This window comes from Sarcophilus harrisii, chromosome 4, assembly GCF_902635505.1.
Source record: "Sarcophilus harrisii chromosome 4, mSarHar1.11, whole genome shotgun sequence".
NCBI lineage: Eukaryota > Metazoa > Chordata > Mammalia > Dasyuromorphia > Dasyuridae > Sarcophilus > Sarcophilus harrisii.
The window spans coordinates 14647051-14663208 of record NC_045429.1 but is presented as its reverse complement, the minus strand read 5'-3'; the positions used below and the strand labels follow the sequence as shown (position 1 = coordinate 14663208).

Sequence of the window (16158 nt, the reverse complement as noted above, 5' to 3'; positions counted from 1 at the left end):
CAACTCACTTAACCCTGCTTGCCTCAGTTTCCCCAGCTTTATGTGAGCAAGGGTTCAGACTGTTTATAATGGGGGCACGGGTGTTTATCTGTATATGTACACAGGGAACTTCCAGCTCTAAATCTTTGGTTCTGTCTGAGATAGAGACTGGACCAGTGGGGGTTTAACCAGTGGGAGCGCCTACTCCGCCGAGGCAGACCCACGACTCATCTAGCACTTGTCTCCAAGGCCGCCCACCGTACCCCGAGCTAAGTGACTTGCACAAGATCACGGAATCTCGAGGTGTCAAAGGAAAGCCTTGAACCCAAGTCTCCCCACTCCATGCAGACAAACATTCGCTCCCATCCTTGTCCAGCTGGTTTAAAACAGAAGATGAAGGGGGGAAAAAAGACACATTTCTTTCAGTTTCATGTAAAAAGTATTGCTTTGCTAATGTGCTCCTGCGGCTTGCCTTGGGGATCCTTTGTGCTAATAAGGGGTACAGAGTAAATAGTCACAGGTTAAAAAAAATAACAAACAAAGTGCGGCCCTCTGGGTGCCCGGCAGCCCCCGCCCTCCAGGGGGCCGGGCTTTGGGAAGGCTGCAAAGCGCCCAGAAGCAGAACGATACATCAGGGATGGGGAGGCATATCTAACATAGTTCTCCCGAGCAGCCGGGGAAGGGGTCATCCTTGTGCCCCCTCCCCGCCCCCCACGGCTGGGCTGGAGGTGTACCACAAGGATCCTTTTGTTTGGGGGCGCCGGCTTCTCTCGAACTCTTCTATGGCCCCAAGGACCTGCCTTGCTCTGCGTGGGCCCACAAGAGTTCAGCAATTTCCCCGTGGGCTGGTGACGTCAAGGCCATGGACAAGGCCGTGTGGCCAGCCTAGAGGGGGAAAATGAGAAATTCATTTCTTTCCCTGCTGAAGCCCTGGGCCTCATGCCAGGGAATGGGAGTCGGGGGGCTCTGGACCTTCCAGAGCGAGGAGGTCCAGGATGCTGAGCTGAGGGTGCCCAGGGCAACCCCAGAATCAAAGGCAGCATGCGAGGTGAATAGGGCAATGGGTTCAGGAGCAGGAGCACCAGGACCTAGAGCTCTCCTCAGGGGAGTACGGGGCAAACCCAGAACCCCTTGCTGTCTCAGTTCCTGCTTCTATATATAGCATCTATATCTACATCTATATCTATCTATCTGTCTGTCTATCATCTACCTGCCTCTATCTGTCTGTCTGTCTGACAGGGCAGGGTCACAGGCCCTCAGAGATTCCTTTAATTCGGTGATCCCGGCTTCCAGGCCTGCCTTGTCCTCCAGGACAGGGAGGCCGCTTCCGGAAAATATGGCTGCTGCCCTGAGTGCCCCTCCCCAGCCCATCCATCCCTTGCCTCTGATGGGGGCCGCGTTCCAGGCATAGGCTTTGATGTAACCAGTTGAGGGGCTGTTTCTGATTAGGGGCTGGCGGGGCCGCTCATGGGAACACAGCCCCTTTTGTGCGGCTCCAGGGGAGAGCGGCCTAAGATTTCGGAGAGGCGCCATTTCTTCCCGGCAGGAGCCCCTCCCCCAATGTTCATTTTGGGATGCTCTGGGCCCTCTAATTACTTCCCTGGCGGTTCCGGGGCCAAGCCCAGGTATTTGGGATCTACTGACAGATTGGGGGAAAGGAAGACTTCAGGGGGAGGGCCTGGGATGCCGCTGCAGCCCCTGAGAGTTGTGAGCAGCAATCTGGCTTTGTTACTAGCACAGTGGAAAGCCAGATGTTACTCATTAGGATGCTATGCACAGGACAGGGAGGGACCCCAGCACTGAAAGCTCCTTCCCATTCCTGGCTCACTTTACATTGGGGTGAAAACAACAGGTTTTGTTTGGGAAAAATGCACGTCAAAGGATTCGATGAGTGCGCCCTTAGGGGCCACCTTTAGGCAGCTTTCAGGCTGGATGGGCTCCCTCCCAAGAAGTCTTTCCCGATTCCCAGGAAACCTTCTGTCCCCTCTAAGAAAGCCCCCCTCCCCTTCTCGAAGCTCTCCTCCCTCTCTCAGACTGACTAGTGAAAAGGCCCCCATGAGCAGTGTCCAGAGCGCAGCCAGCCCCCTCACCTTGTCGGTCAGGGCGGCGTCACAGCCCGGATGAGCGAGGAGGAGCTTTACCATGTCCGCGTGGCCGTGGCGAGTGGCCACCATGAGGGCCGTCGTCCCGTTGTGGTCCTGAAGGTTGACGTCGGCACGACAGGTCAGCAGGGCCTTCACCATGTCCCCCCTGTCGTGGCTCACGCCCAGCATCAGCGCGGTCTGACCTCCCTGTGGAGAGTCCCAGGAGAACAGTGAGCCGCGCTCCCGTCCCAGCAGCCTCGGCCCAGGAGACTTCCCTCCCAGCGGGTCCCGCCACCCTGGGGCTGGAGGACTGTCAGGGAGGGCCGGCCCATCGCCCCCAATGACGCCGTCCTCCTCCCAGGGAGGCTCCGATAGTCTGAAACCGTCCGTTCTTTGGGACATCGGATTACTCTGGGGCTGCAGGATGGCTGCCGGAGCCAGCTGGAGCCCAACATTGAGGAGCAAGCCTGGAAATCAGGAAGATAACAAGGCACCGCAAAGAAAAGTGGCCCAGCCAGACCGAGCCTCCCTGAAGGGCCAGGATCACTTCTCACATCTCCAACCAACTTGTCAGCCGCGACCACCTTCCTCCCCTCCTCCTTCCGGGTTTGAACAAAGAGAGGGACTTTACAAGGTAAAAGTGAGGAGAGAGAGCAGTCTCGGGAGTAACTGCTGGGGACAGTCTCCGCAGAGGCCCGGCGATGGGAGATGGCCACTACGGGAAGGGAACGGCAAGAACACTCTGGGAACCCAGAATCAGAAAGCATCATCCCGAATTGGAAGGGATCTTCCAGACCACCTCCCGTTAGGAAGCCACGAGTTCGAGGTCTGCCTCAGACACTTACTAGCTCTAATAAATTACTCCATCTATCACATGGGCTCCAGTTTGTTCAGAGCCACACGTTACCTCCCAGGCGCTGTGGGGACCGAGTGAGACAAGCACGTGTAAAGGGCTTTAGAGAGCTGTGTAATCTTGGGCCGCTATGACCATTTTTGTTGAAATGTTTTACTTTGTGTTTTCCTGCATTTCCTTTGTTTGCTTCCAGGGTGGCTGAGGAAGGGGAGGCGGGGAAGGCCACAATCAAAACTGAAAGCGTGGATTTTGACTCCCAAGATTTTCCTCAGCAGAGACCAAGCTTCCTGAGGGCGGCGAGCTCTCTGCTCTGGGCGCAGTATCTCCACCCTGCCGCAGAGGGTCTGGCCCGTAGCGGGGATCCAGGAAACGCTGACTGTGTAGGCCAGACGGGAGGCTGATGGTGACCGAGCCTCAAGGGACTGGGTGAGAATGTTAAGTCTGCTGCTCACTCCCGGAGGGGAGCTTGGAAGGTCTCAGAATTTGGAAAATGGAATCCCCTTCCAACCACGACTATGAGACTTAAGCTTCGGCCACTTCCAAAAAGCCAGATCCTGGGAGTCAGAGCTAAATAAAGCCTTGGAAGTCATTTTACAGAAATGGAAGCCCAAGGCGAATGGACTCATCTGAGGTCCAGCAGGAAGTAAATTAGAGGAAGGATTATTTTTATTTATTACTTTCTGAGAAGTGATCCCAGGAAGAGCTGGGAGTAGAATTCATGTCCTCTGACTCGCTCACTGTGGGACTTCCATCGTACACAGACATCAGCTCGAAAGGCTGATTCAAAGCTTATTTTCTTGTACCTCCAATGAACACACACACACACACACACACACACACACACACACACACATGTGCGCATACACACAAACACACCAACGCACAAACAAGCCCACATGGACACAGAATCCCAACCTTGGAAGGGACCCGTGATCCAAACCTAAAACAATCCTTCCTACGACATTCCTGCCAAATGAACATCCAGCCTCCCCTGGAGCAGCTAGAGAGCGAGCCCACTGCCCCTGAGGCCACCCGCTCCATCTAACCATTAGAAAGTCATTCCCCAAATCCTAGCTACATCCGTCTTGTTCCAGTATCCATGCTGGTTATAATGTTGCAATGTCCTCTGGGAAAAATCTAATCCCTTTTTTACCCAAGATCCCTTCTGATACTTGATGACAATTATCACGTCCCCAGAGTCTTTTCTTCTCCAGCCTAATCATTCCCAGTTCCCAAGCCACAGAGGATGAGCTGTGACCCCGGCAGCGTCCAACACTTTCCTCGATTACAGCCCACATCAGCTGACTCCTAATCCAGTATTTGTCCCCAGAGCACACAGTGCAGCTCCTGCTCCTACTCTTGAGGTCTAACAGCACTGCCAGTGATATCAGTCTGGATATTTATTCCTTCACTGCCCTTAGGACATTGATAAATTTTCATTATAAGCTGAATCCTCACCTCAACCCATATAAATTAATTAATAATCATTAATTAGTAATATTAATAATAAATTAAAAATAAATAATAATAAATTGGATTAATTGATGTTAATGAATGACTGAAGCTTAACTATTTACATCTTGATAAAAGAAAATTTGTTTTTTTTTTTCCTGAGGCAATTGGAGTTAAGTGACTTGCCCAGGGTTAGGAAATTTTAAGTGTCTGAGGCAGATTTGAACTCAGGTCCTCCTGACTTCAGGGCTGGTGCTTTATCTACTGCCCCAGAAAAATCTGTTTTTTAAATATCACATTTTTCTGCATCTGATAACTTTTCCACTAGAATATCTTTAAAGCCTCTGTTATATTTCTCCAGCAGAATCAATCACTTTTTCTTTCCTTTGTGCATATCCTATAATTGTTTATCTATATAGATGTGGTTTTCCCCAATAGAATGAAAGACCCTTGAGGGCAGAGATGTTTTCCACTTTTGTTTTTTCCCTCCCCAACATCTCAGAGTAAACCTGAGACTAACTAAATGCATTTTCTTCTGATTCCTGTTAGGACCTGGATCCTCTAGAAATCTCTTGACTTTCAAACTCTCTGGGCATCCACTCTTCCCATTCACAGTGTGTTTGCTCATTAATATTCATTACCAGGCTTATGGGAAAATTGTTTTAAAATTAATTTTCTTACCATATCTTTGCTTTGAAATAATTGAGGAAGAAATTAAAGCTATATCTATAGTGATATAAAAATTCTCCAAGTTACTTTTGATTAGAAAAATGCAAATTATTAAAACAACCTTGAAGTATCATCTGACACCCATCGTATTGGCTAATATGACAGAAAAGGAAAATGATTAATGATGAAGAAGGTGTGAGAAAATTGGAACATTAATGTGCACTTGGTGGAGTTGTGAACTGATCCCACCCATTCTGGAGAGCAAAATGTAACTATCTCCAAAGGGTTATAAAACTGTGCAATACAGCAATACAATTACTAGGTCTGTATCCCAAAGAGATTGTTAAGAATGGATAAGGGGCCACATGGACAAAAATATTTATAGCAGCTCTTTTTGTGGAGGCAAAGAATTGGAAATTGAGGGGATTCCCATCAATTTGGAAATGGCTGAACAATCTGTGGTATGTGATTGCACTGGAACGCTATCGAACTATAAGAAATGATGAGCTGGATGATCCCAGAAAATCCTGGAAAGACTAATTTGAACTGATGCAAAGTTATAGCAATATTGTAAGATGATCATCTGTAAATGACTTTGCAATTCTCAGCAATACAATGATCCAAGACAACTCTGAAGGATTCACGATGAAAAAAGCTATCCATCCCCAGAGGGAAAAAACTGATGGTGTCTGAGTGTGGATTGAAACATACTTTTCACTTTCTTTGTTGTTGTTGTTGTTGTTTAGTCATTTAGTCTTTGTTTTCTTTCACAACACAATAATTATGGAAGGTTTTGCACCACTACATGTGCATAATCTATATCAGTTGAATTACTTACCTTCTCTGAGGGTGGGATGTGAGGGAGGAAGGGAGAGAACTTGGAACTCAAAATTTAAAAAATGAATGATAAAAATTGGTTTTCTACATATAATTGGGGGAAAATAAAATACTAAATAATTAAAAACCAAAAAAACCAAAAAGTGATGAGCTTGTAGAGTTCAGAAAAACCCGGAATGACTTACATGAACTGATACTGAGTGAAGTGAGCAGAAACAAGAGAATATTGTAAAATACAAAATAATTTTAAAAAACAAAACAAATGATGAACTTGTATGTTATGGGCCAGAACTTGAAACAGGGTGCTAGGTCACTGGAATTGATAGAAAACAATGCTTATATACTTGGTTCACACCTTTGGAGTTCACACCTTTGGGAGAGTTCACACATTAGCTCACGCATTAGAATTCACACCTCTCACAGCTTTAGAGTTCACACCTTTAAGAGATCATATATAAGGAGCTCCCACAAGCCAACCAGGGATTTTTGAGAGATTCACAAGTCAGAATTCAGCCTGGGAGATTCACAAGTCGGGCAGAACGAGGGAAGACGGAAGCCCACAATCCCACTCTCAGAGGAGGAGCCAGATTCATTCCAACTTCAACCTTTGTGCTGGCTGGACACAGAGGGAGCTAGAGGCTGAAGCTGGCAGAGGCAAAGGACTAGCAACAGGAGTTCTTAGAACCAAGGAAAACTAACCGGGCTATTTTGGAAGAGACAATAAAGGATCTGGATTTTAACTCCTGGCTGCATTCGAGATGATTATTACTCTGAACTGAAACAAAGGCTGCCTCCAGAAGCCCCCCAGGAAACCTGCTCACAGAGAACATTATATTTTAGAGAAGAGAACATTACACTTGTAGAGTTCAGGAAAACCCAGAATGACTTCATGAACTGATACTGAGTGAAGTGAGCAGAAATAGAATATTGTAAAATACAAAATAATTTTAAAAAAACCACCAAAACAAATGATGAGCTTGTAGCGTTCAGAAAAATCCTGCAATGACTTACGTGAACTGATACTGAGTGAAGTGAGCAGAAACAGGAGAATATCCTACATTGCAACAGCAAGATTATATGGTCAATTCTGATAGGCTTAGCTTTTCTCAGCAAGACAATTCCAAGAGATTTGTGAGGGAAAATGCCATTCGCATCCAGAGAAAGAACTATGGGGTCTGAATACAGATCAAAACATACTGTTTCCACTTTTTTTCTTTCTTGTGGTTTTTCCCTTTTGTTCTGATTCTTCTTTTACAATATAACTAATGTGGAAATATTATTAATATGATTGTACAATCATGTACATGGATCACCTATACAGGATAGGATTGCTTGCTGCTGCCTGTGGGAGGAGTGAGAGAAGGCGAGGAGAAAGGAAGGGAGAAAATTGTGGAACTCAAAGTCTTGTAAAAGTGAATGTTGAAAACTATATTTACATAAAACTGGAAAAAATAAATTACTATTAAGTGGGCAAAAGAAAGAAGCAATTGTGTCTTCTTTGGTGGGGACTCACAAGCTATGGGATTAGAAGTCTAGATGACAGAATATCTTGCACTAGACTGAGAGTGGCAGCCTCTGGCTCTATGAGGGTTCGACTTGGTCCACTACTCAGCCTGTGCCGCATTCCATTTGGTCTACACCAGCTGGTCTACAGCTGCCCTTTCTCTCCCGGGCCCCACTTACCCAATAGCCCACCCTTTTCCTTTCCTTTCACCCTCTTTTTAAATTATTAAAGCTGGTGAGGCAGGTGGAGAGGGAACAAGTCTGGTTGGCCCCGACTTCTTGATTTTCTCCAACAGGGATTCCTGAGGGATTAATTAATTACTACTGTACTAGTCTGTCACCTGCCAGGGTTGAAGGCAGGGCCCTAGGAAGCCTAGGGTGGGGGTAATCCTAGCACTACTTGGGGAAGGACCCATGCTGGGAACCCATGGCCCTGGAAGGGTTAGTAGAGGCGGAGGGTGGCAAGACAAGGAGCAGGGACCTCATTGTGGACACTCATATCTAGACTTTTTTAGTCATGGGCTCTCAGAGATAAAAAAAAAAAAAATGAGAGACAGACAGACAGAAAGAAGAGGGAGAGGGAGAGGAGAGGGAAAGGGAGAGGGAGAGGGAGAGGGAGAGGGAGAGGGAGAGGGAGAGGGAGAGGGAGAGGGAGAGGGAGGGAGAGGGAGAGAGAGAGAGAGAGAGAGAGAGAGAGAGAGAGAGATGGAGAGAGACAGAGAGAGACAGACAGAGAGAGAAAGAAACAGAAACAGAGAGAGGGAGAGAGAGACAGAGTAGGGTGTGTGTGTGTGTGTGTGTGTGTGTGTGTGTGTGTGTGTAATGAGTAATGACGGGCAAGCTCCAGGTGTTTCGCAAGGTCAGCCAAGGCTGCAAATGCTTCCTCGTGACTGGTACGGGTGGAATGTTCCCAAACTCGGCGCCCACATGGAGCCTGTCCAGCTTCAGGTTGGGGCACAGATCAGGAACTCACCGACTTCTGCCCCGGCCTGTTTGGGACTCGGAGGGAAGCAAACTCCCCATTTTAGGAGGGCGCCACTCGGGGGCCGGGAGTTGCACGGTTTCCTCTGGTACCGGCTCTGCCGGGAGGGCAGCGGGTCCCGGGCAGGATGGGGATGAATCCTTGGAATTCACTTGGGGCTCCCACGCGCCTCCCCTTCATGCTCTCTGCATTCCAACCCAAGGGCGCTACTGACTGTTCCCAGACTCAGGCCACCATCTCCGGCCTCTGCTCCTTTGCCCGGATGTTCTCTGCATCTTCCCCTTCAGGGACCAGCACAGGGAGGGATCAGCCCCTCTAGGGTTTCCTGGGCAGACCTCACCTGGGGTAGTGGGTTCTTTTATTGCAGGTGCCATCATTTCCATACAATGAGAAGAGCTGCTCTCCCCTCCTCAAACTCAAAACATTTACTTCTCTGTGTTCCTTTCTCCAGATGGAGAAACAGTAGCGTTTTCTTTTTCTTTCTTTTCTTTTCTTCTTCTTTTATCAAGAGATCATATTTACTTTAATGGCCTCGGGGAATAAACCAAGAACGAGGAATGGGGGAGACCTTCGAGGAGGGGGCTCCATGGCTTCAGCATTAGGGCCTTCCCAGGTGGGCCAGGCTGGCTGCCTCGGGACAGGGGAGGTTCCTCTCCCTGGGGGGTTTCAGACAGGGGTCAATATGTGTCACAGCTGGGATCCTGTTCTTTCCAGTTCTAACATTAAGCAGAACCTTCCCTGATCTCCACAACTCCTGCTCCCCCTTCATTTCCAAGTTTCCTTACACCCACTGTCTGATTCACCCCATCATATCCGTGAAATTGGAAGCACTTTGAGGGCGGCGACTATCTTTTGCCCATTTCTTCCCCTCAATATTATTTTGTTTTCCCAATTACACGTAAAGATGGTTTTCAACATTCATTTTTGTAAGACTTTGAGTTCCAATTTTTTCTCCCTCCCTCCCTTCCTTACCACCCTCCTCCCCAGGGCAACGAGTAATCTCAAAGGGACTCTACACATATAATCATTTTGAACATATGTCCACATTAGTCACGTTGGGAAAAAGAAAAATCAGAGCAAAAGGGAAAAACCATGAGGAAGAAAAAAACAAGCAAAAAAGTGAAAATAGTCTGCATTCAATCTGTTCTTTCTCTGGGTGCAGATGGCTTTCTCTAACCTGAGTCTATTGGAACTGTCTTGGATCCCCACAGTGCTGAGAAGAGCCAAGTCCATCATCACCTAATTTTGCTGTTGCAGTATATAATGATCCCCTGGTCCTACTCACTTCCCTCAGCATCAGTTCCTGTCAGTCTCTCCAGGCCTTTCTGAAATCCTCCCGCTGACTGTTTCTTACAGAACAATAATATTGCATAACACTTATATCCCATCACTTGTTCAGCCATTCCCACTGATGGGCATCCCCTCAGTTTCCAATTCTTTGCCACAACAAAAAGAGTCGCCACAAATATTTGTGCACATGTGGGTCCTCTTCCTTCTTTTAGGATCTCTTTGGGACACAGCCCCACTAGCGACACTGCTGGGTTAAAAGGTAGCTCAGTTTTTTGGCCCTTTGGGCATAGATCCAGCATAGAATGGCTGGATCAGTTCACAACTCCGCCAACAATCTTTTGCCTGTTATACAAGTCTAATGCTTAGCATAGTGCCCCGCACATAGTAGGCACTTAATAAATGTTTATTTCTCTATGTATGCAGAGCATCCTTCCCACCCCCTAAAGCCCTGAAACTTCATTCCTTCTTAATCTCTGTACACTCAGGGCTGAGCGGGCCCCTTTGTACACAATAGGCACTCTATTAATGTGGATTCAAGTAGAAGAAAGGGGCCCAGCGGGGCTAGGACTACCTGAGCCGCCTGAATGTTCACATTTCCTTGCTTCAACAGTTTCCCGACCACGTCCATGTCTTCATCTGTCTCCGCGGAGGCCAGGGGGGTGATCATCACTGCCGTGTAACCAGCCTTGTTCTGGCGGTCCACATCACACACACCTACGGGAGAAGGGTCAAAATGTGGCAAAGTTTTTCACAGAGCAGGGCTTGGGTGGGCAGCACCTGCCCCGCCCCCCACCGGGGCTGGGAACCGCCAAAAGGGCAGCCTTGGCCCGTCCTGAAGCCCTCGGCCCCTGGCTCCTAGCTACCATCCAAGCCAGTGGTGTATCGCTCCTCACGCTCCCCCTATTCCAGGCAAACCAGCCTCCCAGGACCCCTCAATTCCCTCCCTGCTCACTTCTCCCCTCAGAATGCCCCGGCTTCTTCAGAGCTCAGCTCAAGTGCTCAGCACTTGAGTCCGTGTCACATAGTAGGTATTTACTAAGTGCTTGCTGACCGACTGACTGGTCCTTGGATTATCTCTTTACTCGGCCCAAACCACTTCCCCCCCACCCCCAGCCGGGCCCCGTCCTAAAGGAGACCCAGTGGGCCCAACAGAGACCCAGATTATAGGGCTCACGGGCCGGATGAGCTCTCCCAGGGGGCCCCAGAAGGCGACCCAAGCCCTGTACTCTCAGATGGGCAGTGCCCAGGATGCCAAATGTTTTTCTTCTCTGCCCAGACCCCGAGTCCTTGGCACGGAAGGAAGATTTAATAAAAATTATTTATTCATCTGTTCCTCACCCTGACTCTAGAACTGGGAGCCTTAACCAGGTGAATAGAGCTTGGCCTGAGCACCCCTTGACCTCCCGTGGGACGTTTCCCAGGCCAGGGGAGCAGCGGGGGCCACGGGCAGCTTCCCCAGAAAGCGCCCTAAGCCCCGATTGGCCGGGTGAGGATGGAGCCAAAGTTATTTGGTCAAAGGAGAAAAAAGGAGAGGGCAGCCCTGGGAAAGAGAAGAAGCTGAAGAGATCAGAGGCAGGCAGGGGGTGGGCTCCTGGACACAAAGGAACGTGACGGGGGAGAGGGGAGGAGGTGGAGGGGAGAGAAGTGGGAATGAGCTTAAGGAAGTGAAAGAGATGGAAGGAGAAGGCGCATGGAAAAGTCAGGTTAATGGTGTATGTGTGTGTGTGTGTGTGTGTGTGTGTGTGTGTGAGTGTGTGAGTGTGAGTGTGAGTGTGTAAGAGCCGGGTTCTTAGGGAGGGGAGGCCGTTTGTGTAAGTGTGTGCGTGTGCCCATGTGTGTAAGGGCAGATTCTTAGTGGGGGAGGGTGTACGTGGGGAAGAGCCACGTTCTTTACCCCAGACAAAGGAAAATACGAAATTTCAGGAAAAAGTGTTACTTAAACGGAGGCTGGAACTGTCCAACATAAGCCAGGGCCCAGGACCTCATGGAAGAAGCGTTTACCCTCAAAGTACCGACCCTGAGTTAGGAGAGAAAAGAACCAAATCCATCTAGAGAATGGGGCCAGGAAGGAGAGGAAGCGCGGTGGGGGAGGGAGCCCGGAGAAGCCATGGGAGTTGATTTGCTTTTAGCTGCAGGGCCTTGTGGGCCTTTCATGACTTGAGGGGACTCGGCGCCTGAGGCAAGGCTGGAAATATCTGCAGACTTCCCTCCTCAGGGATGCTGGCGGGGCCATTCGCCGTGTTCCCTGAACCCAGACTCGGAGGCAGCTCTCAGCCTTGGAGAATGAATGACCCCTTCACAGACCGAGGCACGGCACTGGGCTGCCCTTTCTGGGGCACCTCCTCCAGACCTCGGGTTCTTAATGGTGTGTGTGTGTGAGAGAGAGAGAGAGAGAGTGTGTGTGTGAGTGTGTGTACACATGCACAAGAGCCAGGTTTTTACCGAGGGGAGAATGTATGTGTATGTGTAAGAGTCAGGTTAATAACATGAGTGTGTGAGTGTGTGTGTGCGTGCGTGTGTAAGAGTCAAGTGACAATGTGAAGGAGCCAGCAGACTCTTTTCAGACCCATGTTTCTAAATGTACAGTTAAAATACCCAGCGTTCCGAGGAAGGTACTTATCTCGAAATAAAGGTGTTTTTCCCCATACAAGTTCTCACACTCCTTGAATCTGTGGCCCTCTGGGTTCTGTGGGTCCCTGCTAACAACCAGGCTCAGTTCTCTACTTCCACACCCCAAGGTCACAGCATTACTCTGTGCCTTGTCCACACTGCTTCCCATTCCCAGAATGTTGTTCGGTCATAGGGTTTTCTGAGTAGAAATCCTGAATTCATCGTCATTTCCTTCTCCACCTCATTTTACAGATGAGGAAACTGAGGAAAACAGGGTGAAGCGGCTTTCCCAGGGTCTGAGGCAGGTTCTGAACTCGGGAGCCAGAGTCTTCCTGTCACTTCTGGCTCTCTCTACTCTCGGCCCAACTTGGAAGGCGCTGTCTTGGCTCTGCCGCCATTCCGGCTTTGTGACTGGGCAAAGCATCCCGCCTCTCTGAGCCTCAGTTTCCACTTCTGTAAAACGAAGGGAAAGGTCCCACAGATGTTCTTACCTCCTCTACAAAGACCTTGCCCAATCATCCAGCCTCGGAGACTCTCCCTCTCTAACCTCCTAATCAGTCCAGATCTCAGCATCTCCATAACCTCTCAGGTTCCTCCGGCTCTAAATCCTAGCCTCTTCTGCTTGATCCCAGGATGCTCACGGTGTATCCCTAACTGGCCGCTTATTCTAGAGTTCCAGAGCTAGAAGGACTTTGGGTATAACTGTGAGGAAGCTGAGGTACAGAGTGGCTAGGAACTGGTCCTACCCCTATTACACAGGCAGAGAGGGACAGAGAGGATTCGAACTTGGGTCCTCTGACTCCAGATCTGGCACAGAAGCCTGGGGATGTGAGGGGTAGGGAAAATCTGGGGGAAGGGAAAGAAAAGACAGAGCTAGAGAAGCGCACAAGAGCAAATGGGAGAAGAAGATTCCACAGCTGCCTTTATCTTGCACCAAAAGTACAATTAATTAATCAATTAAAATAAGTGATTGATCAAATCTGCCAGCATCTAATGAGAACTCTGGGCCAGGCACTGTGCTAGTCAGTAGAGAAACAGAGGAAAAGCTTCGAGGGTCTCTCGTTCTCAGGGAGCTCACGTTCTCAGGCCATGTACTAAATAGATGGTATATGCCCAGTACATACAGAGAAGGAAAGTAATCTGTAAAGGAAGGCGCTATTATTGGGGAGGTTCAGGAAGCTTCTATAGAAGACGGAGGGAGCCCAAGGCACCGACGTAAAGGAGGGGGGAGTTTCAGACGTGGGACGCAGCCCATCCAAAGGCATCGTGGGATGGAGACTGCATCCCATGAATCGCCACTAAACCAATGGGGAAACAGTGTATGAGGAGATGTGCAGACAAGGTGGGAAGAGCTCTAAAAGCCAGAAAGATGTCACTGGGTGGTTCTCCAGGCAACAGCAAGCGGCTGAAGTTTGTTAAGGAGGTGAGATGCTCAGAGCTACAGCTTAGAAGTCACTCTGGCAGCTTGTGGAGGATGGATCTGAGGGGGAGACTGAGGCAGGGAGGCAGCTGTGAGGCTGCTGGGATAGTCCAGGTGAGCGGCCGGAGGCATGAAGAGGAGGGGATATACACAAAAGACGTGCAAGAGACGGAAACGAGGGTCAGCAACTCCCTGGATCTGTGTGTGTGTGTGTGTGGGGGGGCGTGAGTGAGAAGCTGAAGAGAACAGTGATTGAGGCCTTGAGAGACAGAGACAATGGTTTCTTCCATTATAGAAAGATTGACAGACAATGCTTGTTCTCACCTGGCCCCAGACCGGGTAGGCAAGCCCCATGACACTGGCAAAAGCCTGATGGGAAATGAGAGAAAGGGGGATTCTCCCTGTCGTCCCCACCCCCTCGTTACTCCTACCATTGGGGACCTAAGCCAGGCTGAGCGAGGAAAGGGGGAGTCCACATTCAGGACCGCTAAGGACGTGGGTACCGACATCCCCCTTGGGGGCTAATTGTCTCTTATTCAAAGAGCTCTGTTGTCTGGCACTGGGAACAACACTTCATGCTCTGCACAAAGCGGGAACTAGGCAAGGCAGCAAGAGCTTTGTCCGGGTACGGTGTCCTCGAATGTCAAAGGCTGGATGAGAATATACTTCATGCTGCTCGCTCTGGCCACAAAAATGACTATTTATGAGTCTGCTTCTGCGTGCATCATTCCAGATCTCCTGGCTAGAAGCCCAAAAGCCTGGAGAGAGAATAAATACCGCCAGCGCCAGCCTGAGGACCCGTCTCTGCTGCAAGGCTTACATCATTGCTCGTCCTTTCAAGAAAATTTCTCCTTGCGTTCACCAGGATGACTGGGTGGCTCGTCTGGACTCTGAGGCACGAGTCTGCTGCTGCCTTGAATGATACTTCTTGAAATTTGTGCCCTTTCATCCTGGCTGCCTTTCCTGGGGTCTATGAGTATCCATTGCCCCAAGACTTCCTAACAGAAAGGCAGGGGTGGAAATAGAGCTTGCTTCTCTGCCCAATCTCTCTTTCTGTGTCTGTCTGTCTGTCTGTCTGTCTCTGTCTCTCTCTCTCTCTGCCTCTGTCTCTCTCTCTCTGTCTCTGTCTCTCTCTGTCTCTCTCTTTGTCTCTCTCTGTCTCTCTCTCTCTTTGTCTCTCTCTGTCTCTCTCTCATCCTCTCTGTCTCTGTTTCTCTGTCTGTCTTTCTCTCTCATCCTCTCTGTCTCTGTCTCTCTCATCCTCTCTGTCTCTGTCTCTCTGTCTGTCTCTCTCTCACACACACACAGCCTCTCAGACTAGAATTAATAATTAACTTGTACAGCTGTGAATGACTTAACTATTCTCAGCAATACAATAATCCAAGATCAGTCTGAAGGACTTAGGATGAAAAATGCTCCCTTAGCCAGAGAAAAATGATGGTGTCTGAATACAGATTGGGACAAACAATTCCTGAGTATGTGGTAGCAGCAGCGCTGGTGGTGACAGCAGGAGCAACATTAATAACAGCACTACTAGTAGTGAAGTAGGAGAAGGAAGAGGAGCAGCAGGAGTAGCAAGAGGAGGAGGAGGAGGAGGGATATGTGTGTATATTGGGGGATGAGGGAGGGAGTGTAAAATCACCAGATTTTCTCATTTAAGTGGCTTCAGTTCCATTCTCCAGATTCACGGGAACCTCTAAAACCAGGTGTTAACATCCGGGCAATCAGACGTGAGGAACAGACGCCCTCAGAGCCTCCCGGTCTGGCCAGTCATATTCACGAATTGCTTCTAACTGAAATCGGCTTTTAAAACATAGGAAAGAGCTTCAGATCTGAGCCCTCTTTTATCTCTAAGAAAATGTCTCGCAGTTGTGTCTTTTCCCTCCTGGGGGAGGGTTTGTAGGGGATGGGGAACTTTGGGTGCCTTAAATTACCCCTTTGGATCCGTTGCCTTAGGCCGGTATAAAGGGAAGGAAGATGGGCGGAGGAAGGAAGATGGGCGGAGGAAGGAGAGGAACCACTTAATTTATCCTGGCTGCTGCTGACAGGTGCTTTTGAACAAAAACCAGCCCCCCTCCTCAGGCTATCACTGATTAGAGGGCCTGCGCCAGAAGCCCCCATTCCCACAGATCACGGCCCCCGCAGGCCCACCAGTCAGGGAGAACTGACACGTGCAAAACGAGGGGCCTCGAGATCACAGGGGCCACTTTTTTTTAGAGTCCAATAGTGAAGCCTGGACTTGGCTGGGATTTTTTTCTTGGTAAATGAAAAATCCTTAAAACCATTTAAAAATGGCTGTTAAATATGGATTCTTTGTCTCTATGGAAAGAAAACTGGGAGCAGCAGCTGCGAGGCCTGTGATTTTCTAGCCTGCCGGTGTGGGCTTATGGAAAGAGTGACACAGATGAAGTCAGAGGAAGAAGAGTCGACCTCAGTTTTCCCCTCTGTAGGATAGGGACGATAATAATCTGAAAGTATT

General features: G+C 49.2%; 1 protein-coding gene across 6 annotated transcripts in view; it reads right to left on the bottom strand.

The window, feature by feature from the left end:
- Positions 1 to 405: 405 nt before the first annotated feature.
- KANK4 (KN motif and ankyrin repeat domains 4) overlaps positions 406 to 16158 on the bottom strand; it is a 105052-nt gene continuing 89299 nt past the window's right edge. For all 6 annotated transcript variants that reach the window (XM_031968995.1, XM_031969000.1, XM_031968997.1 and 3 more), the window contains 3 exons: positions 10221 to 10363; positions 2070 to 2270; positions 406 to 864 (listed from right to left, as the gene is read on the bottom strand). In XM_031968995.1, the coding sequence (XP_031824855.1) occupies positions 760 to 864; positions 2070 to 2270; positions 10221 to 10363 (449 nt within the window). In that variant the 3' untranslated portion in view covers positions 406 to 759. The remainder of the gene's footprint in view (positions 865 to 2069; positions 2271 to 10220; positions 10364 to 16158) is intronic.